The 26,306-nt window shown below is 41.5% G+C and overlaps 1 protein-coding gene across 9 annotated transcripts in view; it reads right to left on the reverse strand.

The window, feature by feature from the left end:
- Positions 1–26,306, reverse strand: part of TCF12 (transcription factor 12) — a 630,756-nt gene that overhangs the window by 336,631 nt on the left and 267,819 nt on the right. For all 9 annotated transcript variants that reach the window (XM_029575977.1, XM_029575980.1, XM_029575981.1 and 6 more), the window contains one exon: positions 12,423–12,528. In XM_029575977.1, coding sequence (XP_029431837.1) covers positions 12,423–12,528 — 106 coding nt within the window. The remainder of the gene's footprint in view (positions 1–12,422; positions 12,529–26,306) is intronic.

The following is a 26,306-nucleotide window of genomic DNA, read 5'->3' on the forward strand; positions in this document are numbered from 1 at the left end:
ATAAGACTGGGTTTCATTTTTTTCTAACCTTAACCTGTGAAGGTTCCAGCAGCCTTCCATTCTCACATTAATTGTGATCAACTCACTGCACTTTCAATTAGTATATGAGTCAATATTTTACATGCTGTAGATTTTCACATTGCTATACCCAGTTAACATTGGCCTGGATTCACCATTCTATTGCAGAAAGATGAATCCTGCAAAAACGGGAGGGCGGGCCTGCAAAAGCCGGCAGCCTTCGCACCACTGCAGTGTCTTCGCTGCTGGCTTTCGCACTGAATAGCACCACCGTGAAAGGTGGTGCTATTGGGCACGCTACTGGCGACAATAATGATTCTTACCTTATCGCCACCAGCGAAGACATCGCGGAGTCTGCCTCCTCGCTGCCCCAACTCCTCCCCAATATGCTATCGCACACGAAAAGGGACTTTTTGCGTGCGATGGCGGCTTATCGCATGCAATATGTATTTGAAAATGGCCCCCATAGTTTGGCTGTGGCTGAGCAGATGGAAGAAGATCACAAGACAGCTGAGCAAAGAACTAAAGTGAATATTGGTGAAGCTTTAAAGCACTCCAAGGTATGAGAAAAACAATGTACACCAGGCTGTCCACACAATAATCTATTTGATGCTAATTGCTACCCAGATGCCAAAAGGATGCCCTGTTTTTATCTGAACTGTAACAAGAGTCCCATCTATACAGTGACAAATCAACAGGATAATTCTGGAATTCATTAGTTGGAAACACTAACAGATCCTTCATAATAGCTGTACTTCCTGCGCAAAACACTTCAAAAATATCTAAATGAATATGGAAATGTATCTTTCTGCAGTAAATTGTTCATTATTGAATCATTATCAACCCTTGTTAGAGAAATTTCTCTCTTTTGCAATGTACAAGATCATTAAAGTGTTTAAGAGCTCCATGATGAACAACAGTCACTTTATAATCCAGTGTCTCTTCAGGCAAATATGCTTATGGCTGAACATAATATACAAAATAACAACATCCCCTTGACATACAATTCTTTCTTTCTTAATGGTACTTTCAAGCGTTGACAGGAATAATAAAATATGGTGTTCCTTCTCTACTGGCTTTAACTCTTTGAGTGAAGTATTTCTGTCATGACAAAAATGTTATAACACACTAATTTATGATTCAGCCTTCAATGTGTACCCATTTTATCTATCATCTTCTTCAATAGAGCTCTGCAAACCTAAATTAAAGATTTTCATTAAGGCCAAACATAGCAAGCATTCAGCATACCGTCATTTGGTTCCTCTGCATACTCTTGTGCTTCAGTCATTGCTCACTTAGCTCACATCAAGCGAATTACCAATTACTGTCTGCCTGCTCTACAATTTGAAAGATGTACATATCCAAGAATGAACTTTTGTTATCTTGATAGACTACAAAGTTAGATGGCCATACACACTGTTAGACTCTTTCCATCTGATAAATTCCAACAGAATTTTAGGCAGTGAGCTACAATAAATCAAGGGCTGCTGAATCTGTGAAATACATTTCAACAATTTATAAAGACCATCTGTTAATTTTTCCATCTAGGTCAGTGGTTCCCAACCCTCTTCTGGTGGTACACTACAGTTGTGTGCAAATGTTTAGGAAGCCTAGTCAAATTGTTTCTTTCAATAAATCTCTAACAGGTTGGTTTTAAAAGCGTTGCTTGCGCAAAAAATGGCCACATATACATGTGAGCAGCACATGAGCAACTTGGATTTTAAAAAGCCGCGCATATGTACCTGTCCACACGTGAGGAATAAGGGGGCAGAGCCAAGACTTGTAACTCTGAATTTTAAAAAAGAAACCCGCAGCATGCATATGCTAGATATCTGCCTAACTTTACTGCTGCTCAAGGAGCAAGTCTGCAGATCTCAAGTTTCAGAGCTTACAGGATAGGGTGAGGGGTCCAGGTTAACTGGTCAGTATGCAAGATGAAGAACCAGAGGGGTCTGATATACCTCACTATTAACTGGACAAACTGGTGAACTAATTGGAAAACTAGGAATGTGCCGCGTGCGAGCAGGTTTTAAAATTCACTGACATTACACGCATAAAAGCCAACATGGTCCTGTTGAAGCTGTGCTCAAGTAACACCTTAAAATTAGGAGCATATTTAAGTGCAGTTGGCTTATTTTAAATCATACACGCCCAAGTGCGAGAATGATTTAAAATTCTAGCGTATCTTCATACACGCGCTTGTTTTAAAATCAACCTCTTCATAAACAGAAGGCAACTCATCTTCTACACTGTACAAAATTAAACACACCACCTTTCTGCAAGTTTTAATGATTACTATTTAGAGTTTCTTTTTACAAATTAGAAGTAAGAAAATGCTGAATATAGCATGTGCAAAAGTCTGTGCACCCCTACAGTCAGAGCTTTCTAACATCTATTTTGGCAGAAATAACCGCTTCTAAACGTTTCCCGTGGACAACCAGTTGTCTCTTTATTCCTGCTTTTGGAATTTTTCCCACTCTTCTAGCTTTAGAAACGTTCTTAGGTCTCCTTGCATGTAATGCATGTTTGAGATTTCTCCCAGAGATTTTCAGTAACACTCAAGTCTGAAGACTGAAGGCCATTTCAAAACCTTCATCTTTCTTTTCTGATTGATTTTGAGGTGTGTCTTGCTGAAATATCCAACCTCTTTTCAGTTTCAATTTCTTCTCTGATTGTGGGACATTAGCTTCTAGGATATGTTAATATTTAGTTGAATCTATTCTTCCTTCCATCTGTACAGTATTTCCTGTTCTACTGGCTGCCACACAACCCCAAAGCATGTTTAACAGTTGGCAAGGTAGTGTTTACTTCAAATGCTTCACCCTTTCTTCTCCAAATGTATCTTATGTGGTTGTGGCCAAACAGTTCAATTTTTATTTCATTAGTCCAAAGCACTTTATTTTAAAAAGATTCTGACTTATCAAGGTTTTGTTTTGCATGCTTTGGCTTTTATGATGATTTACTGGAAAAGGTTTCTTTCTGACAACTCTCTCATACAGATCATTGTTTTATAAGCAATATTTTTCTGTGGACAACTACTCCAGAGGCAAATAAACTTGTCAGGAGGTTGTTTGCAGTGATCTGTGAGTTTTGTTTTACAGATCTGACTAGTTTTCAGGCAGTTCTAGCAGAGATTTTTCTTGATCTTCCAGATTTTGCCCTGACCTCAACAGTTCTATGTAACTTCCATTTTATAACAATGTTTTTGACAGTTGAAGTTTCTAGCTGAAAATGTTTAGAGAATTCTTTTTATAGCCTTTCTCTGTTTTGTAAGAGTGAATTTTCTTCATCTTCAAATGCTTAGGCAGTTGCTAAGAAGAGTCCTTGGTTGTTGAAAGTAGGCAGCATAATAATCAATATCAGAATATTTGTTAATCCATAGAATTGTCTTCACCTCACTAGCTGTAAGGCTAACAAGTCAATCACATTCGGGCCGATACAGTAAAGCGCGGTCGTGGTTACCTGTTTTTTAACAGGCTTTGGACGCACGTTTTGGACACGTAAGGCGTACCCGCGATTCAGTATCGGCTTTTACGTGTCCTTACCGCTTGCCGAAAATGACGCGTATCCCTTTCCGCCCGCAGCATGTATATGACATGTTAATGATCAGATTAGCTATTCCCTCTGATACAGTAAAGTGCGCCCAAATTATTGCCCTGTTAACCAGCTTATTTACTGCGTCTTTAACCTGAATATTTACCGCCTACCCTGTCCCTGGCGTTAGATGGGAGCCACGCCAGGCTAGGGTTAAACTGTACGTCTCTGAGGCTCCGGACATGGATGCCTCTACGGGCACCAGAGAGATGGGCGTCCGCTAGGCGTCCTGAGGCTCCGGGGTCCAGCGGAGACATGGACGCCTCTACAAACGCCTCTACGGAGCCTTCCTCCTGCGTCTAGAATAAGGCTGTAGTAGACGCTGAAATAAGAATGCATAGCAGAGTTGAGAATACAAACGAGAATACATTGTTGCAGATCCATGTATGTACTGGGAAACTTGGACGTCCGGCCGGGCGCTCAAGGCAGCAGGGCCTACAGGCAGGAAGGTCCATGAACGGAAGCCACAACCTAGGACGTCCAAGGTCGTGGCGTCCGTTCATGGACCTTCTCGCCTGAATCTGGGCGTCCATAATCGGAGGCACTGCTGCCTTGAGCACCCAGCCGGACGTTCAAGGTCGCAGCTTGGACGTCTGGCTGGGCACTCAAGGCAGCGGGGTCTGTAGAAAAGAACCATCCACTTCCCTGGTGGAATGACATTTCAAATGACATTTGAAATGACAGGTTCCAGCGCACCCTGGATACTGTATAGGCACTGCATACCACTCTATACAGTAAAATGGATTGCGAAAGCCTACCCCTTCATTGACGCACTTTGGATGCCGCTTGGATTTGCGTCTAATTTGAATACTTAATTGAGCGGTATGTGAACCAAAATATGCGCGCGGCAAACGAGCGGGCGTCCGGCACTGCTGCACTGTTTCTTACGCGTCCGTACTGTATCGGCCCGTATGTTGGGCCTTAACTTTTTTTTAAAAAGCAGTAAGGAATCAACTACAGAATGTTCTAAATCTGTTAAAAATTAGCAAATAAATAGTAATTTCGCATTAAAATTGCAGAAAGATATTGTGCAACTTTGTACCATATAAAGGTTGTCAGCTTCTGTTCACTTAGAGAGTCATTGAAGCTTACAGTTTGATCAAGGTTTCCTAAATTTTTGCATACAACTATATTCATTTGGGTTTACAGGATTCCCACAATGGATATGATTGAGACAGATTTGCATACTCTGGGTCTACAATCTCATATTTATTCATTGTTTCAATCTTGAAAACCTGACTGGTTATGTGTACTTCCAGAAGAGGATTGGTAAACACTGATCAGACCAACAATTAATCGAACCCAGCATTCTCTCTCTAACAGCCAATCTAGATCACTTGGAAGTAACCAGCAGATCCTAACAGGAGGATCCATCCCTTGTTGCTTATTTCCAGAAGTAAGAGATTATGAATCCCAAGTCCATGGTATCTGGCAAATAAATCAGGTGAACAGTAATATATCCCCACTACTAGACCCATTCATATGTGCATTCTGTTTCCTGCAGAACTTTTATCCCTCTTGTCTATGCCATCTTTAACATATAATGCCACCCAAACTCCACTTCTATCTGCTTTGTCATTTCAATAAATTTTATATTGTGGAATCAGTGCATCCCTTTTATTATTTCCTTTCTACTAGACCTTATAGATTGTATCTATATCTTCATTTAGTGATTATACACTCTAAAGGAATCTTATTTTTCAGATTTCTAGCATTTGCATTAGTTGTATTCCTATTCACAATCCGCCTATTAGCTGCAAGTTCAGGTAATTCAAAATCATGTATACTGTATATGTGTCTGCTCTTCATTTAAATCCACCTCAGCCCTTTTCTCTATTTTAAGTTTCCTATTTTAACAATAACCCTTGAAGATACTTCACTGCACTCCTGAGGGAATGACTGCTTTCACTCAAGATCTAGTTTAAAAACTGCACTCTCGTTAAATTGTTAGACCGCATCCGGATTCTATTTGAGTTATAGTGGAGTCTATCTTGTCAGAATAAGCCCTTCCTTCTGCAGAATATTCCCCAGATTCTAACAAATCTAAAACCCTCTGCCCTGAACCATCACCTCATCCACACATGGAGACTGCAGAGCTCAGCCTGCCTCTGGGGTCCTCTACATGGAACTGGAAGAATTTGAGAACGCTACCCAGCAAACTCATGAAGACAAATTATTTGACACAAAGCTATATCTGTTTCATCATGAAATGCCTACATAGGAGCCAATTTTCCAACTGTCCACAGTGGGACCAAGCCAACGGATACCTTTAACCCACAGATTTTGCACCAATTTTCAAAAGTGAAGATAACACATGTACATTTACATTGAAACTTGCCACAGGGACAAAAGTATCTGTAGAGCAGAGCTTTCCAAAGTGTGTGTCGGGACACATTAGTGTGTCGCCTGTAGTGTGGAGGTGTGTCGCCCGGTCCACAGGGCCAGCGGAAGCAGGGAACTATAGCAGGAAGATCGGCAGGCAGTGGTGGAGCTTACATCACCACGGCCCGAAGAAAAGGGTCACGTTCACTCCTCCTCCTTCCTGCCTGTGCAGCCCTGGAAGAAAAACGTTGCCGGAGCCGCGTGGGCAGGAAGGAGGAGGAGCATCTGCTGCGTACAGAAGAAGAGCAGCATTAATGGGCCGCTGCGGATCCCACGTCGCGGCAGCCCGAGAAGAGGAGGAAACCCGATAGCAGGGCCGCTGCAGATCCCATGTCACGGCCAGGGAAGATCAGGGCCTCTGAAGAGCCCATCCTTCGGCAACCCATGCAGAGGGACAGCATGTGCCAGTGAGAGCCTGTGCTTGAGCAAGAGAGCATGTAGGAGTGAGAGAGCCTGTGTGTGTGAGAGTGAGACAGCATGTGCACGAGAGAGACAGTATGTATGTATGTATGAGAGAGAGGCATGTGAGAGTGAGAGCTGTGGATGTGTGAGATTGCATGTGAGTGAGAGCCTGTGTGTGTGAGAATGTGTGAGATAGCGTGTGAGAATGAGAACCTGATTATGTGTTTGAGGGAAGACAGATGGAGAGAAAAGAAATAGAAAAAAAGACCCTGTAAAAGGAATTGGCAAAAAACAAGAAAGGAAAGCTGGAAAAAAAAGCCTGTGACCAACCGATTAGAAAACTAAGATCAGACAGCAAAGGTAAAAAAAAAAAATTACTTTTTAGTGATTGGCACATGTAATCTTTGGGAATGTGCAAGAGTAGCACTTTCTCTATGCCGATCTCACAATGTACGAGATCAGCATGGAGGAAGTGGAAGCCTGCAAATATTTATTATGAGATAGGTTGTGTTGTGAAACATTTTATTTATGTATATATTTAAGGAAACATACATAAATTGTTGAAATACATTTTGTTCGTTTAACCTTTAACTTCTGGTTTGCTGGTAGACTGAATTACTGTGTCACGAAATTATGTTTGTCTAAAAAGTGTGTCACCAACATGAAAAGTTTGGAAAGCTCTGCTGTAGAGAGTAGCACCTGTGTTTTGTGACTATAATGTTTTGCTGAAAAAGTCCACATGCCGAGTTGAAAATGCAATCTATGGGGTAAATTTTTAAAGGGATGCGCCAATTTTATAACATGCATGCGTCACTGCATGCATGTTTTAAAATCCTATACCCGCACGCACATACGTGCCCGATTTTGTATCAGTGCTCACATGTGCACACGGGTGCCCACTCGCTCATGCAGGGGGGTGATTTTTTAAAACACACGCGGAGAAGCAATCGGGTCTTTGCCCAATTCCCTCCCAGTCCATTCTGACTACTAAACCCACCCTAACCTTTTTATGTTTCACAACTTACCTGCTCCTCCAAGCAGAAGTAAGTTGTGCGCACCGACCAGCTGCTGACGCCTGCTTCACCAGGACAGCGCGAAGCTGTGCTTTTCCAGCCTGCCCCTGCCCAGACCCCACCCCCGGCTCACCCCTTTTAATTCGAGCCGGTTTTCGGCGCATAGCCGGGGTGCTTTAAAAATCCCTGCGGTGCACGGATGGTCTGGCCACACGCTTATCTCCGTGTTTTTACGTGCGCCAACATTTTAAAATCTAGCCATATGTGCGTACCTTCTCTCCCCTCTTCTAAAGGATGTCTCATCTCAGCATGGCTGCAAGTGCATGCATTTTCCCACAATTCACACATTTTCACCCACACCGGGGGGGGGGGGGGGCAATTTTCACACACAGTCAATTTACGCAGGTAATTATCTGCGTGAATGGCACTGAAAATTGACCTCATAATGACAACACATAGTTTCCAGCAATTTGGGTATAAGAAACTATTCTGTTTGCATATCATCAGTATCTGATTTTTGTTGGATGTTCCTGAGCTGTGTAACATTAAATGTTCTATAGGAATAGATATCAGAAAAGATTTAATAATGGCTATCACAAGACAATGTGTCTGAACTAAGCATAGTGAGGAAACGTACAATAACAAAATCACAGTACTGTTGCTGCCTTCCAATGACTCTCTATTTGGTTTATTCCCCCCTCCCCCTCACAGCAAACTCCATAATAAAAACTTTGGTCCAAATGTGTGATAACAGCATAATTCCACTTCGTTCAAAACATTTTATGCCATGAAATAAACCAAAGATACACTAATGGCTGCAAATATGGAGTGGATTCATACAGAATCCTGATGGACCCTGGAACTGATTTTAGCGAATGGCATTTTAGGTATGAAAATTTAAAGTCAGGAGTTTCTAGACAAGAGTCACTGGAAACAAAGCATTTCTATAACAAAATATGCAGCTCCATAAGACAGGGAGGAGCACAAAAGCCCAGGCTTTCTGGCCAAGTACACTGATACACCCAACGTACCTCCTTCAGCCCCTACCACTCCAGCGCTAAAAAAAAACCCAACCCAAAGTAATGTAAACAACAAAAAAAAAGCAAAGGCTATAACACTGTGGAAGCCACCTTGTTTTTCCTTTGGCATTTTTCACAAACATAGTGTAACCAAAACATATTGCTCTGTTTTCTCCCACTATAACAATATTCTGTCAGGAGCTCCTTTTCAAATTGCTACATTAATAGTGAAGACCTTTAATTTTGCCCTTTTCATAACACTAATTAACATGATGTCATGACCTTTTGTGCACAGTGAAAACATTCATTCATCTTCACATATAGCATTTATTTATTTATTTTGTTTATTTAAAACTTTTCTATACCGTCATTTAGTAGAGCACCATCACAACGGTTTACAGTTAGGCACAAATATGTTTGGTTTGGATTCTAAATTATCCAAAAAAGTGCCAGTATTATACGGTTACATAGTACATTGTTGGCCTACTGGTAATGAAAAGATTTTTTACTGGTGATATAGTTCTACTAAATTACCTGATCATTTACCACGATCCACACAATAACACAGAAGAACTTAGAAATCTGCTTTTATCAAGATCTATCGTGTAGTCGGAAGACTAAGAACTTCTATGTTCTACAGAAGATGTAAAAAGTCAAAGCAAAGCAAAAAGATTTCCAAAAGAAATTGCAGACTGCCAGGATTTGGATTTAGGTAATCCACTTAGATTATCATGGCTGTATTTTTTTTTTTTTAAGGACAATATCAAGATCACAAAATAGGTCACATCCACAGTTAGAAGCAGAATAAGAAGCTATTGTAAAACACAATCACAACCTGCTGCCTGCGGAAGACATATACATACAAATCCAGACACAAGGTCATGACCCAGGCCAGACAAAGCACTTGTCTCAAGCCTCCCTTTTCCCACAGCTAGCAAAAATTAACTGCAGTTATAAAGGCACACATTAAAAAAATAAAAAAACCCACAACAGAAAGTATCAGTAGTAAACAAGCCCCAGCAAAGAGAGTAGCAAGGCAGAATAACTGGAAGGTAGACAGCAAATCCAAGTCCAACTTTTGAGTGATTTTGATAGAAAAAAGTCCATTCTCACTACACTGATTGAAATTATTTTTCCACTTCAAATGCAAAATTAAAAGCATGTCCCTGCAATGCGATAGTGTCCAGGAAGCACTGGAATATCACTAACATCATGTTTTCTTTTGGGTTTCTTAACCTGAGAACCAACAAACATAATTGCCCCGATTTCCGTAACTTGAAGTAGAGCAGTTTACTATCCGGATAATCTTTCTAAATTATAGAAATACCTTCTGAAAAAGATTGGCTTAAACTTTCAGGACCATGCAGGAACTGTTGTTGCCAGTGAAGTCCCTCAAAGTCAACTGTCCCAAGACCTTTGCCGTTTCCACCACTTCTTCATGCCCACTATCATTCTGCCAGTCACCCATCTTATTCCCACTTCAGTGGCCCCCAAAGATCATGTGACCACTACAGAAACTAAATGCACAATGAATCCAAATCCATTTTACTTAAAAAAAAAAACAAAACAACAAAAATAAAACACCCACAAAACAAAATACATTTTTGGACTCCTGTTTGTGTCATAAGAATATAAGAAATTGCCATACTGGGTCAGACCAAGGGTGCATCAAGTCCAGCATCCTGTTTGTGCAAGCTCCTTAACTAACATTTCCTTGGTAAGCCTAATGAGCTTTGAAAGAGTGCATCCCGCTTGCTAGTGGGTCCATCCATTTCTCTCCATCGGGAGAATATGGAAGGATCTCTTATCCTCTTTTCTGGAGATCCAAAATGGGGTTTGCCTCTGCATCCTCCCAAGACTCCAGCTTGTAAATAAGGCAATCTGTTTCGTGAACACAATGATTTCAAAGAGTTTGTGTCTTCAGATCTCAAATCCTCTGAGGAAGGTGGAATTCCCTCACCTGAAATGGAGCGGGAGCATAACGTTTCAGTGGAGGAAAACCACAGCAGCTTTTATGGAGCCCTCCCCCAATAAGTAGCTTAGATGAAAAGTTATTAAAGGCATAGCTAAAGGGAGCCCTTCCCCAGAAAACAGCAGAGCTGGAAAGCTCCTGATGAGAAGTGTTCCAAAAGTTTTGGTAGAGAGCCCTCCCTAAATGAGAAACAGGGTCGCAAACAGCTTGTGGAGGAGGGACTCAGATTCCTCGGCTGCTTGCTTTTCCTTGATTTGAGCCATGCATCCAAGGTAGGCTCCAAGGCCACAGTTTACTCACGTCTGACCCTTCTGAAAAAGAACTAGACATACCTAAAGAAGCCTCTGTATCAAACAAGGAGTGCAGAGGAGGGGCAGTCTGAGCCGGTATCTTCCCTCGCCAACTGGTCACATCCACTACAAATGAATCCATTTCTCAGCCTCTACAGAGCCTCTCTCTGCTCTGGCAGTGTGGACTCCTGCCAGAATACCATGGTTTGTCTGCCAGTGGACCTGTGTTTTGACAGATGAGTCTGCTCTCCTGTCTGGTGGGGACATCAACTACAACCTTTCAAGAAGACAGCAAGAGGCACCTTACCACTACCTAAGGCCATGGCAGGGATCTAGAAAAGGCCAGATGAAGACATGGGGCCTGGGAAGGAGAAACCCGCAACACAAGAATTCAAGATGGCCACTGTAAAGGTTGAGGAACTGGCAGTCAACTCTTCATAATTTGTACTCTAGAGGCATGCAACTGAACCAAGGTTTCCAATGGGCCAATCAACTGTTTTTAACAGCATGGAAAAATAGCAAAGGGTCACTGGCAAGCTAACACAAAGAAAATATACATATCCTCTATACTAGAGAAAAACAGAAAATCTTTTTCCCCCAAGAAAATAGTATCACCCTGAAGGGAATAGGTGAAAGGCTTGAAAGCTTTTCAAAATATAGCTGGTCTTATCCTAGAAGGTGGCACTTTACCCACGTTCTACAGTCTGGAGTAAAAAAAAAAGGCAAAACAAAGTTTGCAAAAGTGTTTCTGGTGTAACGTTTTCTACTCTTAGATTGAAAAGTTATGATTAAAAAACCAGAAGAAATACCCAATGTTCTCAATTTAAAGAACACAGAAATCACACTGAGGCAGAGAAGCATGGGGGTAGATTTTAAAAGGTGCGCACGGGAGTAGATTTGTTCGCGCAACCCGGCACGAATAAATCTACTCCCGATTTTATAACATGCGCAAAATCAACAGCTTGCACGCGCCGAGCCGCACAGTCATCCTCCATTCCCTCCAGCCCCCCCACCTTCCCCTCCCTTTCCCTATCTAACCCACCCCTCAGCCCTAATTAATTCCCCCCCCCACCTTTATTTTACAAGTTACGGCTGCCTGAGGCAGGCGTAACTTGCATGCGCCGGCCAGCTGCAGACGCGCCATGTTCCAGTCCTAGGGCTGGTCCGGAGGCCACGGCCATGCCCCTGGAACGCCCCCGGGCCGGAACCACGCCCTCGGCCCTGCCCCCGGAACACCCCCATGACACGCCGGCCGCAACACGCCCCAACACGCCCCCCAGGAAAGCCCCGGGACTTGCGCGCCGCCGAGCCTATGCAAGATAGGCTTGGCGGCGCAGGGGGTGGAAGGGGCAGCTTTTTAGGGGTTACACGCGTAACCCTTTGAAAATCTGCCCCATAATATTTAGAATAGATTGTGCATGGAATTATAACACAGCTTTTAACACAGGCTCTGTAGTTTCACCTGACAATTTAATTAATGCTCTTAGCAACTCTGGACCTATATCAGGTCTTCTCCTGTGATATCTACGTTGGCACTGCAACCTTGTCGCTATGAAAGCATTTTAGTTTGTTCTTAAAATTCAAAAAACAGAAGCTTTTGAAAAAGCCAGCATAAACATAGGAAATACAATGACAGCTAACCGCTTTTCTGTGCTAGGCCTAATCAACAGGATGTAAAACGAATCCTGATCAGAGGCTTTGAAAAGCTGCTTGCAAAGAATAACCTACTTACCCATCAGGTTTGAATTTATGAAAGGTGTTGGGGACAATCCGCCTTCATGGGACCCTAATCGACTGTCATTCAAATGATCACCGTAATGAGGGCTGTCTGCAAAACCCTAGGGAAGAAAGAGAAGAGCATTAAGCAGATTACTTAGCAGTCTTGCTAATTTAGTGTAATGACACTCTCCTAATTAATGTAGAGCTGTAATTGGTCACTGTCACCATAAAGTTAGCTTTGCAGTTCTTGTATTTTGTAGAAAATACATCCTGCACACATGTAATCTTATTTTACTGTGTGTCTAAAGTAAATACCAATTTCAAGAGTACACGGGCAGCTAGAGATCAAGGTTGCTTAAACTTAAGTATTGTAGCAGGAACATGACTAAACTGTTTCTGCAGAGAGATGATTACATTTTCTGAAAATCATAAATCAAATCAAGCTAAAGTCACAATAAGTTTAGAGGTTTTAGCTCACATCCATAGAGAATTTTGGTTGTAGGGCCAAGCGGCACTGGGTGAAAATGGATTATTGTAAGTAATGTGTTTTGAAGGACAACTTAAAGTTACCACTCCAGAGGAAGATTAAGTGACATGAAACACTGGACACAATGGGAATTTACCATACTGTCAACTCCTGTTCAATTAGCTCCAACACCAGCCATGACCTGCAGATGCTATTGCTTGGGCAGTGTAATTGAGACCAGCAGCTTTAAATGGGGATTTATAAATACTTCCTATCCCAACCCCCTGCTGCAGCATTTCATTTCCACCCACTATAACAAAAAGAAAATCACCTTGAAGACCTCCAGGTGCATTTGTACCTTGAAGAATATATCACTGAGGCGCAGCAATACAAAGACCTTGCAAATCATAATCAAAAACATTTTTATTAAACTCCACGAGGGCTGAGGTGAGGCCAAAAGGAAGAATCGCGTATTGATAATACTTCTCACTTACTTCGGATAAAGGATAAGCAGAACATGCAGGATTGTAATCTGCAGATACAAAGAGCCAGGAAGTCTTGCAGGTCTGAGAATTAGGGGATTCCATAATGGAAGTACTCAGATTTGTACAAAACAGATGTACTATTTTAAGGTCCAGAATGGGCCTTAAGCCTCCAGACTTCTTTGGGACTACAAAGTAATTGAAATAAAAACCTGTTTGTCTTTGCATCACAAAGACAAAAGACTCGTATTCTCACAAGCTGATTTAGCGACGGCCACACGGTTGCAGCCTTCCCCTTTTCCTATGAAAATCTCAAGTTCAAGAAAAGTCCTCTCATAAGGTTTGAGAATTCCATCAGATAATCCTTCTGAATGATATCCATGACCAACATCTGCAATGGACTTTCCCCAGACCGTGAAGAACCTCTGCAACTTCCTTCTGACTTGCTGAAGCATACTGCTCTGGGAATCAAAACTTGTCCTCCTGCTGTCCTCTCTTGTAAGCACCTAACCTTTTCTCGAGGACTACCTTCTATGTCTGTGGTAGCCAGATTTTTCATCCTCGGAGAAACAAATATTCTCTCTTCCTCAGGAATCTCTATTAGGGAAAATAAAGAAAAATTGCCTAGGTCCAGATTTATCCTATGGCAGGAGGGCTACTTCTCTTTTTCCACATCTTAACCAGCTTTTCAAACTAAGGACCAAATAGATTTTCACCATCAAAGGAGAAAAAGTGTCTTCAAGTCAACTTTTCAATCACAAGCCTTCCCAGCCACTATACTACAGGTCATAGTCTTGGAAAAGAGAAAGCTATACTTTACATCTGCCAACAAAACTGCCACCGACCCATCATACCTGGCTGTATGTTCAGATGCCACTTGATGTTGAATCTCAACATCTGTCGAATGCACAGGAAATTGCAATAAGAGGCCAACAGGCTCGCAGATCCTTTTTAGGCCATCACCCTCTATTCTTGGTGGTATCCTCTAGCACAGTGGTACACTCAGCAGAAATAATCATCTTAAATGTTATTCCAGCACCATGGAATCCACATCAAGGACTTTGATCCAGAATTCCAACGTATTATTTGGTAGCCTACTCAGCTTAGCCAAGACTTTGGTTACAGCATCCTGGGTGGCACCTCTTGGCCTTGTTTTAACATTGAGCCATCAACTACATTTTTATGTACACCATGCACAGCTATGTATTAATGCATTTTTTTTCACTCTGTACATCCTATCTACTGAATAAATGGTCCCATGAGGAACCATTTCTTCTGATGCCCTCTGAAGTAGGCCTCCACAACTTCAGAAGCAAGATAACTTATTTCTCCAGGCTTAAAACACCTTCTCTCAAACACTAATTCTGGTTCTTTCAACAGTTACCAGTTTAACAGAAATTGTTCAGATTTTCTAGACTAGCAATAAACCCAGACCAGACTGAAATAAACAGTTTCAACTATGGGGAAAACCGCACATTGTTAGCCGATTTTACCTTGAAACATAGGTTTCAGGAGTCCGGCCTTTCCCTTTGTGTTTGCTTCCAGAAGCATCAAAGTGGGGCTCCATCATTCAGCAAGTTTCCAAGGACAATGTAAAACCCCTCCTGCCTTGCTCTTGCCAGGATTTGATCGATTCTATATTTTAGGTTTTCTACTCCTGCCCAAGTTACCTGGCAGGGCACATACATTCCTGAACAGACCTTTTATTATATATTGCTTAGGTGGCTGGTTAAAGAGGCAGCCCCTTGGTGAACTCTGCCTCAAGTTCAAGACTTTTTTATTCATCTCTTATTTTTTTTAAATTTTATCTGTCTTTTTTTTTTTTCTCTTCAGTTTATTTTTAATCTTTTCCCCCCATATGGCTGTTTTCATTTCAATAGCTACTTGCAGAATGCCTCTTGTATATATGATCATATAAACATAACATTGAAGCCATGCTAACATATGTAGTTCACACTGTGCGGTGTATATAATTTACATTCTTTCAGTTTACATTTGGTAAGACACTTTTCCCTCTGATTATGTATTTTAATTTCCATTTATTTCCTTCATCTGTATTTTTCTTTTTTTTTTTTCTTTTCATGTTTCAATATGCATTTTTCAGACATAAAAAATGCCTTAGCTCTACTTCATGTCCATTGTTATTTTGGCTATCTGGCTTTGAGAAAAGTTTTTCAATGACAGAGTTCACAGTATTGGAGCCATTTAAAACCACATTCCTCTCCACACCTTTTTTTTTTTTTCTTTTAACACTGTTTGACATAACATGATTATGAATCATCAGTGACACCATATAGGTCACTTCAGATTTTCTAGCCCACTCTGAATGCACCTATTTGGACTGGTGGCAAGGTTGTAGCCCTTTATATGATCCAATAAAACATTCAAGCTCTTTAAGAACATAAGAAATTGCCATGCTGGGTCAGACCAAGGGTCCATCAAGCCCAGTATCCTGTTTCCAACAGAGGCCAAACCAGGCCAAAAGAACCTGGCAATTACCCAAACACTAAGAAGATCCCATGCTACTGACGCAATTAATAGCAGTGGCTATTCCCTTGGATGCGCATTTTCCCTTACCCCTTATTCAGTAAGGGGAGGAAAACGCGTGTCCAACCCGCAGCACCTAATAGCGCCCTCAACATGCAAATGCATGTTGATGGTCCTATTAGGTATGCCCGTGCGATACAGTAAGTAAAATGTGCAGCCAAGCCGCACATTTTACTTTAAGAAATTAGCGCCTCCCCAAAGGTAGGCGCTAATTTCTGCCGGCACCGGGAAAGTGCCCAGAAAAGCAGTAAAAACTGCTTTTCTGTGCACCCTCCAACTTAATATCATGGCGATATTAAGTTGGAGGTCCCAAAGTGTAAAAAAAGTTAAAAAGAAAAAAAAAGTTTTTAATGGGCCGGCGGCTGTCGGGCCAAAAACCGGATACTCAATTTTGCCGGCGTCCGGTTTCCGAGCCCGTGGCTGTCAGCGGGCTTGAGAACTGATGCCAGCAAAATTGAGCGTCGGCTGTCAAACCCGCTGACAGCCGCCGCTCCGGGCATGCTAGTGTCCCTAGCACCTCCTTTTGCCTGTTTCTACTGCACCACCTAATTTGCATCATGAATCGTGCACACCGGCGAGTGGCCGGTGCGTGCGCAGGGAGAGAGGGCATTCGTCTGCTCTCCCGCGGACTTTACTGAATCGGCCTGTCTGTAAACTTGTTTAATAGCAGTTAATGGACTTCTTCTCCAAGAACTTATCCAAACCTTTTTTGAACCCAGCTACACTAACTGCACTAACCCCGTCCTCTTGGGATAAGAGAACAAAAAAGGAACAAAAATATTATAGCATTTTTTATTTAAAAAGTGTATTACTCGCACTTACCCAAAATTCAAGGTGGGGTACATAAGATCATAAAAAATTCAACACAAAAGTGCTTAGACAGGAAACAAAACAGCTACCAATAAAATAAGTAAATATATAGAAAAGCATAAAACCTGCAGAAATCATCCTGTGCAGAAGGCAACCAGACATGTTTGAAAAATAAGAAAACTGAATACCTGCTTAAACAAAGCATCTAAGTACTTCATAAATGTCTGTATGCTTGTTATGGTGTGCAGACTTTCATATAAGATGCTCTGGAGAATAGGCTCGGCCACTGAGAAAGAGCTGTCCTGAGTCTCAATAAAACGAGTCAGCTGAACAGACAGCACATCAAGCAAATCCCATTGAGATGTCAATTCTCATAGATTGTAAATTCACAGTTTTGCACAAACCCAAGAGAAGGTGTTGCTGCTAAACAGTGTGCGAATAAGCATCACAACTTTGTACTTGATTTTCCATTATACAGGTAACCAGTGGAATGAGCAGAAAACAGGAGCAATATGTTCTTGTGGTAAGTTGAGTGGTAGCAGCTTGGGAACAGCAAGAAGGAAATAGAAGGCAGGCTCCGACTGTTCCTTGAGTGCAGTTTATTTATGGTGAAAACAAACAAAAGTGCGGTGCACAGGGAAAACCAAACAATTTAAGCAGCTCACCTTGGCTTCAAGTATCTCACAAGTCACAAAGGATAGTCCAAAGCAAAACAATCAATCGCTTGGAGGCACCTCACCTTGACTTCAGGCAAGTCCCAAACTTAAATATAGCAGGTCTTAACAATATCAATCTGAAGAATTAGAGCTACTAATTCTTCATCGTAAGGCAAAGATGGGCAAGAATCTGGCGAGCCCACCACTAGGATGGGCAGCGCTGGGCAACCTAAGACAGCCAGGGACGGGCCATTCGGGATGAAGAATTAGTAGCGCTAATTCTTCAAGAGGGGAATGAAGATAACCTGGATTAAATAACTAAATAATGAAATTAGTGGAACAGTTTTGCACAAGAGAAGGAATGTGTATTTGTTTTTAGCAGGCTTTGCATGAGAGACGCAAGCAGTTTGTGTGGAGCCAGCTCAAGGCCTAGCGTACCAAGATAACGGTTCTTTTACATCATTAGTTTAGGTAAAAGGTTTAGTCCAAATATGGAAGTCATCCCAAAACAAAGAACATACACTGTTAGCAAAATCTGTATATAAGAATGTAATGTGTAACTTGAAAAGGGGAGAAGAAGGAGAAAAGAGAAAGCAGAACAGGTTAGGTACTTTGCTGTTAGATGCACTATGCTTCTAAGACAAATTAATTATATATTCATTCCTTGCATTTTACTAATAAATATTATTCATTAAGATAAGAAGTTGTGAGTTATTAAAGAAGGGCAGGCCTTCTGCCCCATCCTTTGAAATCCCGGAGTATGGCAGCGCTCCGGTAATGAACAAGTCTCAGACCTTAAACGTAGCAGGTCTTCTCTTATGGTGGGGGGACTTTCTCTTCCCTAGAGCCCGCGTTACCCTTCCAGGCCCTGAAGTCTCATACTCTGGTGAAGGGCACCCAGGATTCCCTGTGGGTCTCAATCTTAAGGAGGAAAGGGTGAGATAGCTATGCCCCATCGTTTAAGGTAGTCTAGAACCACTGTTAGTTAAAACATCTCTATTCTAATTCTGCAACTGCACAAAATCCTGTAAGCAACATTAAGTATACTGAACAGCCTCCTTTCATGATTTGTACTTCTTTTTTTCATCTTGGGTCCATCTACTATAAACAAGCTTTTTTCCTGTATGGCCTTTTAGCCACTGAATGGGTCCTTTCATGGGATCAAGGCTAACTTTATTTAATCTTTGATTCTATCTTTAGTTTTACTTTTTTTTTTTTAATCATACTTGCCCACCACACACACTGTCATATACTACACATAGTTCAATTTTCAGATTTCTCCAGACATTACATCTGCACTTTTATTAAGTTCTTCCTAGATCATTATTTTAAGTTTTCCTGCTCATTTACCTCCATTTTGAAGAGCCATAGTAGTGATGACATCACACCTTATTTGCAGCGTTTCTCATCATCAGGACCTCTATGAGGTAAGATGCCGCCAATGACTGCTTTTTAAGCTGTGGGAGGCTCTGGCCAATTCTGAATGCATAGATGTAACACACTAAGTATTTTTTTTTTCTTTCCCTTTATCTTTAATATGTGTTGATTCAAGTGATACAGATTGCAGAGCCAAAAGAAAAGTTGCTCCCAGACTACGGATCTTTCTACCATAACATAAAGACCTACTTATTGGGAAATAGGCATGAAGGAATGTGATGTAATATCTTGTCATTAATTTACTGTTTGGTGGCTTGCGGGACATCCCCACAAGCCGCCGCAATTGCCTTCTGACGAAAAGCACAACCGGGCCTCCCCTTGCCAGCAGAACCTGCCAGAGTTTGCGCACCTTGCAAGACACCGCTGGGACCGCTGCCTCTGCTGCTACGCCCTAGGTGCTTATACGCCCAACATTACTGCATTTAAAGGTTTCGCGGTGGGAAAAGGCTGCGGCACCCTTGGATAATGTCACCATCGATAGCCCTATATAAGGTTTCCCTGGACAATTCCTCTTCACCTAAGCAACGGGTCTCTGGCATCATTGTGTGTAGCGTATGATGCTGCTCCTGGTTCCTGTTCCTGCCTAGTCTCTCCAGCCCAGCCTTGCCTCATCTCCCTGCCTTCCCTCGGACCAACTTCTGGATCTGACCCTTGCCTGGTGTTACCGTTTCCCAGGCTGGCGGGGCTGTCCTCCGGGGTCGGCGGGGTTCCGCCTCTGTCCCCGCTGTTCCCGTGGCGCCGGCGGCGCGGCTTCCCTCTACACGGGCCCGACGTTTTCTGGGGACGTCCGTGGTCAGGGCCGACGCCGCGGGCAAATCTCGTGCTACAGCGTGCCGTGGCCACGCCCCCTGACGTCAGACGCCGGCCAGCCGCAGTTTGCGCGGGAAAAGATTCAGATTTAAACAGAGCTCCCTGCTGAGCCCTTCGCTTCGGCCACAGTGCGCTTGGTGAGTGTTTGCTACTGCCCTGCCTGTCGCTCAGCTCTTGACCCGGACGGCTTCGTGGATTCCCTGCTTGCTGCCTGCCTTGACCTGGACTGATTCATCGGATTTCCTGTTTGCTGCCTGCCTTGACCCGGACTGATTCTTTGGATTATTCTGTTTGTTGCCTGTCTTGACCCGGACTCCTTCCTTGGATTACTCTGCTTGCTGCCTGCCTTGACCTGGACTGATTCATCGGATTTCCTGTTTGCTGCCTGCCTTGACCCGGACTGATTCTTTGGATTATTCTGTTTGCTGCCTGTCTTGACCCGGACTCCTTCCTTGGATTATTCTGATTGCTGCCTGCCTTGATCCTAACCGTCGCATTGGATTCTTCTGTTTGCCACCGGCTCCGACCTGGACTGTAGGACCTTCTGTTCCCGTGCCTCCCAGACTCAAGGTAAGCGGAGTCGACCCAGGTTCCACTTAACCCCCGTAACACTTGGACACTGACCATTCTTGCTTGCCACCGGCTTCTGACCCTTGCCTGGCCCTGGTTCAACACCTATGCCATTGTCACAGAGTCTACTGCCTAAGATCTGCCAGCCCCTGGAACCAGAGGGCTTAACCCAAGGGGAAAAGGGGTGGTGTAGGTGAAGCTCCTATTCAATCTCTCCTGCATAGCTCTGCCAGCTGTTGGTGAGGGCCTACAGGGCCTACCCACAGGCTGAGCCAATTTCACCACAGTAACATCTTACACTGTGATTCTATGTATGTGATCCTATTGGAGCATGTTATGACCTAGTTGATATCTGAACGATTCAGCTGTAGATTACGTACGTAGTTTGCTGTGTGAACATGGATCTGATGAAAAGGGACAGATTTAGTTACACTTATTTTCTTTAAACATTTAATTATATATTTATAAAATATACTCCAAGATTGCACTTGTACCAAAAAGCATCGATCTCATATAATGCATACATATACAAATAAAGATTAAGGAAAAGATAAATAATCAATGCTATCCAATCCACAAAAAAAAAACCAAAAACATGCCCACACTTAAGAAATAGGAATTCACAATACAAAGAAAAGAGAAAAACTCTTCAAATAGGAAAAATGAAGAATGTAGGCTAGGACAATTATATAACGAGAACTTCAAGGAGAAACAGGAGAGATTGGTGAAGAAACTGCAGCAGGAATTTGATCCACCTTGTTATTGAAGGCAGTAGTCATGTGAAAAGGTCATAAAAAATATTATCTAAACATTTATATGGAAAGTTTAACCAAAAAAGCGCCCTGATTTGTAACACTCTACATCTCAATAAAGAAAACTACCGACATTTCTTCTGAGTGGATTTAAACATGATAGGCTTGCATTTAGGGTCCTCACAATGTTTGAAAAACAAATGAAGGACCCAATCCCAAACCAGATCGAGAACAAAATTCACAAAGTCGCCAATAGAAGTTTCTCATTCTCCACCTGCAAAGTGAGAATCACATTAAGGAAATTAAATGAAGGCCAAAAGTCTCACTCACTAATAGCATCTCCTTTCTCTTTCTTAAAGAGCAGCAAATAACAGACAGGGGATTTTTTAAATCTCTGCATGTAGAAGTAGTAGTCTGTGGAAAATGAATAAACCTTCAGATGCAGTGTCTGACAATATCCTTAAGTCTTACATGATAAAGCTAAAAGAGCAAATTGTCTTTTCTAACACAAATTGTTTTCCATTTGCATCCATAAAAGATGACACAGTTTAAGTAGAATTCAGAATCTGAAGACTGATTTGAAGAGATGTCAAATTTTCAAGAGCAAACTTTATCTAAACTGACAACTTTATCTAAACTGACAACTTTACGATTTAACGTAGACATGCTAAGCAAATCTCCATGTGGGCCCAAAATGATTTCACCAGTCTTAAGGGCCCCTTCCAAGCGCTGACCCTCCATCTATAGTTTGGAATCCAATCCACTTGATGCAGTTCTAAACTCCTGCAAAGCAGACAAATGCCATCTCCTTGCTTCCGGCATCCACTCCGACAGAGTTCCACACAGGGAGTGAAGCTGCCACAACTCCCTCAACCAAGGTCTCCCTGGAAACAAGTGCTGGAAAGAGATCCCCTCCCATTGATATCAGCACATACCTGAGCACCTGCCTCACTGTTTTTCTGGGCTGGATTCACTGAGGAAACTCTCTGCTCTGAGCTGAATGTTAACTCCAATGCCCGAAGGAGCAACGGCTCATCCCCAAACATAGCGGTGGACCGAAGCCCGCTGACAAAACACTCAATGGCTCCTGCTGGAATCACAGACTCTATAGCAGGGCATTTTTGAACTTTAGCCATGTCATAATTTCAAAAAATTCAGGAAAGCAGATTCAGCATGCTAATGTGAATTTAGTGTGCATCTGCCATCTTGTTCCATCCTCGATTTTTAGATGGTCGTTGTTACGACAACTTGTTTTAATTGCCTGCAACTATACACTACTATTGCTGTGAATGCCTTGAATGTAATAAGAAATTATTATATTTACATATTTTATATTTACAAAAGCTAAGATTGCATTTTATAAATTACATTTATTGAGCCCATTACAAAATATTCTCTCTCCCCTCAATTTAGTAGTTTAAGCTATGGTTTTTAACTACTTTAGTTTACTGTAATTCTCTCTATACCGGGTTGCCAAAATAGCTACTACATGTTTTGCAGCTTGTCCAAAAATCTGTGGTAAGAACAGTGTTTGGCATGCAGTGTAGAGCAAATATTACTCCTCACATAAAAGAGTTGCACTGGTTACCTACTGCTCAACGAATCAAGTTTAAATTGTTTATGCTCATTCATAAAGCATTATTATCTACATTCCTTTAGTTTAAAGGATAAACTAACTTGTTATTTGCCTTCTCGAACTCCACGCTCTGCCTCACAAAGTCTGCCTAATGCCCCTACTACATCTCAGGACAAGTTGAATGTAACTCGGGTTAAAGCTTTATCGTCTATAACTGGTTCCATGTCGTGGAATTTTATTCTGTTGGAACTTTGCAGCCAAACAGGAAGATGCTGAAAGCTTTTTATTTACTCAGACTTTTAATATTTGAGTTTTATTTCACATTTTGACAGTTTTATTCTGTTTTATATTGTACTGTGTAATATTGTTTTATTATGTATGTTGTTTAATCTGCAATGGATTTGTAAGAATTATGAAATATAATGTTAAATAAAAAAAATAAATATTTCAGCAACCTGACTGCTATATTAATAGGGGTGTGCATTCGTTTGCAACGTATTGACAATCCGCAACGTATATGCCATATTCGTTGTATTCATGGGGGTCACAAAATGTATGGCGAACCCCCACAAATACAACATATCACTAACGAATAAACCCCCACCCTCCTGACCCCCTCAACGGACAGCCGGTGCCATCTTGTGCTCCTACCATGTGACAGGGGTCGACCAATGGCACCGGTAGCCCCTGTGACATAGTAAGGGCAAAGGCTATCGGCGCCATTTTGAATACTGGCAGCCGACAGCCCGCGTGCAGGAGCACTCCAGGACCCCCGCTGGACCACCAGGGACTTTTGGCAAGTCTTGGGGGGGTCAGGAGGGTGGGGGGTTGTAGTTAATTAAATTTAAAGGGTTGGGATGGGGTTTTTTTGGGAAGTGAATACATATGTAACTAATGAACAGATCGGGGTCCCCCGAGAATGGATGCAACAGATTTGGGTCCCAACGAATACGAATACCGAATGGGACGAATCCGTCCCTGCTGCACATCCCTATATATTAATGCCCCACTGACGATGTATTCTCTCTGTATAATCAGCAATAAGATCCTGCAATATCAGTCTGCTTGGTCTTTTTTTTCACCTATAATTTGTCTTTAAGGTAAGTTTAGAAGAACGTTCCACCGCCTTTACGGATTATAGCGGTTATGGTAACTTTTACAGATTTCTTTTAAATATGGATTTAGCAAGCTTATAATGTTCATTTCTGTGTGCTTCTTTTCCAACTTTAGTTCTCGCTGGCTGTAAATAAAAATTTAAAAATTATGCATTGATAAGCTTCTGTGACCCCTTTAAAAATTATTTTGATATATTTTAATTCTTATGAATTTGTATTTTACATGGAATAATTTGCATAGGTATGTTGATTAGTGAATGCAGACAGCTTGTTTTCTGTCTAGGTCGCCAAGTTTCCTTTTCTATTAATTTTGGGTTTGAGATGCCAGTATATCATGCTAATTTGACACAAATTGGATGATTATGGCACTTCTTCTGTTTATATGTATTAACTCCTTCCTGCTTTGTCCCCAAGGAGGGCTTGTCATATGCCTGCCCACAAGTAATGCTCTTACCTCATAGAAAGAATACTGAACAGAAAACTGAATTTATAATCAATACTTACTCTGAGAATACGATAGAGGTCTACAAAATCATGAAAGGACATGAATGGATAAATGTGAAATGGTTATTTACTCTTTCGGATAATACAAGGACTAAGGGGTACTCCATAAGTTAGCAAGTACCACATTTAGAATAAAATTGGAGAAAATTATTTTTCATTCAACACACAATTGAGCTCTGGAATTCGTTGCCAGAGGATGTGGTTAAGGCAGCTAGTGTAGCTGGGTTTAAAAATGCTTTGGTAAGTTCCTGGAGGAAAAGTCCATAAACTGTTATTAATCAATAGGGAATAGCCACTGCTTTTTGCTGGCATTAGTAGCATGGGATCTATTTAATGTTTGGGTATTTGCCAGGTACTTCTGACTTGGATTGGGCACTGTTAGACACAGGATGCTGGACTATGTACACTGTTTTGTAATATCTTCAAACTTATCTTCTTGAAACTTCTATGAATACTGAGACAAGTCGTCAATATTCTCATTTCCTCTGAAGCATGCATTTGATGTCAAAACATAGCCATGTCGGGCCTTCAGTTTTATCTTTGAACTGACTCTTTTTATTTTATTTGTGAAACTTTTTGACATTTTTGTCAATTTGAGTTTTGTTTTATTTATTGTATGATTTATTATATTTTTTTTAACCTATTACACATTTGTGACATGTATTAACCAATGCTATTCATATATTTTTTACTATCTCTAACTTTGCTTTATTGCATTGTGTCTCAATTTTCACAATTATTTTCAAATTGTTTTTTTCTTACTGTGATGTTAGTGCCTCTCCTTTTGCTCCAGAACCATCTCACAGCAGTAAGAGGACAAAAGGCTCCTAAGTCCTTTTTAAGACCATCCCCACTTTCTTCTTGCTGGCATTCTCTAAAGCAGTGATCTCTGCAGAAATAGTCTTATGAGCTATACCAGCAATAACAGAATTCACATTAGGAGCTTTGACCCATAACTCCAATGTATCCAGTTGGTAGCCTGCTCATCTTAGTCAAGACTTTGGGAGCAGTTAATGAGCACTTCTATAGCAGAATATAAAATACCTTGTTGCCCTTGGCACTTGTGCTCACTGGAGACTTTAAAGTGTTATCGGTCTCTAGCTCTACAGTCTCCAAACTGAGGGTCATGGCAGCTTTCCTTGTAACACAGTCAGTCCCTTTCATGGATAGTTACCCAAGTTCACCATCCATTTCCTTGAAAGGGGGAGGGGGATGCATCAGACTCCTCATTGCTTTTATACAATTCCAAAACTCTCAGTCTTAAAGATGACTCACAAGAGGCACAATCTTGTAGACCAGAGACACTCACAAATTAAAAAAAAAACAAAAAAAACCTAAGCATTTGAGATCTTACTTGCTGTTTTCTAGTTTTTAAAACTTGGCTCCAAGATGACATTACACAGTTCATCTGACAGAACTTTACAAATGCAAGCCGACATGTAGGATGCCTTTCCCTAAGTTACCAGAACTCAAAGCCTTCCATACTATGCTTTTTCTTCCATCAGCCCAGAAGCAAGAGCACTCTGCAAGAAACGCTGATGCAGTTTTATGTCATTTTTAAAGTGGCTGATATTTGATCTTGTGGCTTTACTTTATTCATTTATATTCTACTCCATCATATGTACTACACAGGTAACAGTAACACTCATAAAATTAAAAGCAAATATAACATACATGACAATAAGAACATAAGAACATGCCATACTGGGTCAGACCAAGGGTCTATCAAGCCCAGCATCCTGTTTCCAACAGTGGCCAATCCAGGCCATAAGAACCTGGCAAGTACCCAAAAACTAAGTCTATTCCATGTTACCGTTGCTAGTAACAGCAGTGGCTATTTTCTATGTCAACTTAATTAATAGCAGTTCCTCCAAGAACTTATCCAATCCTTTTTTAAACACAGCAATATTAACTGCACTAACCACATCCTCTGGCAACAAATTCCAGAGTTTAATTGTGCGTTGAGTAAAAAAGAACTTTCTCCGATTAGTTTTAAATGTGCCACATGCTAACTTCATGGAGTGCCTCTCTTCTCCATGCTGAAAAGTCCTAACCTCTTTAGTCTTTCCTCATAAGGGAGCTGTTCCATTCCCTTTATCATTTTGGTAGCCCTTCTCTGTACCTTCTCCATCGCAATTATATCTTTCTTGAGATGCGGCGACCAGAAATGTA

This window comes from Rhinatrema bivittatum, chromosome 13 (genome assembly GCF_901001135.1).
Source record: "Rhinatrema bivittatum chromosome 13, aRhiBiv1.1, whole genome shotgun sequence".
In the NCBI taxonomy this organism is placed as follows: domain Eukaryota; kingdom Metazoa; phylum Chordata; class Amphibia; order Gymnophiona; family Rhinatrematidae; genus Rhinatrema; species Rhinatrema bivittatum.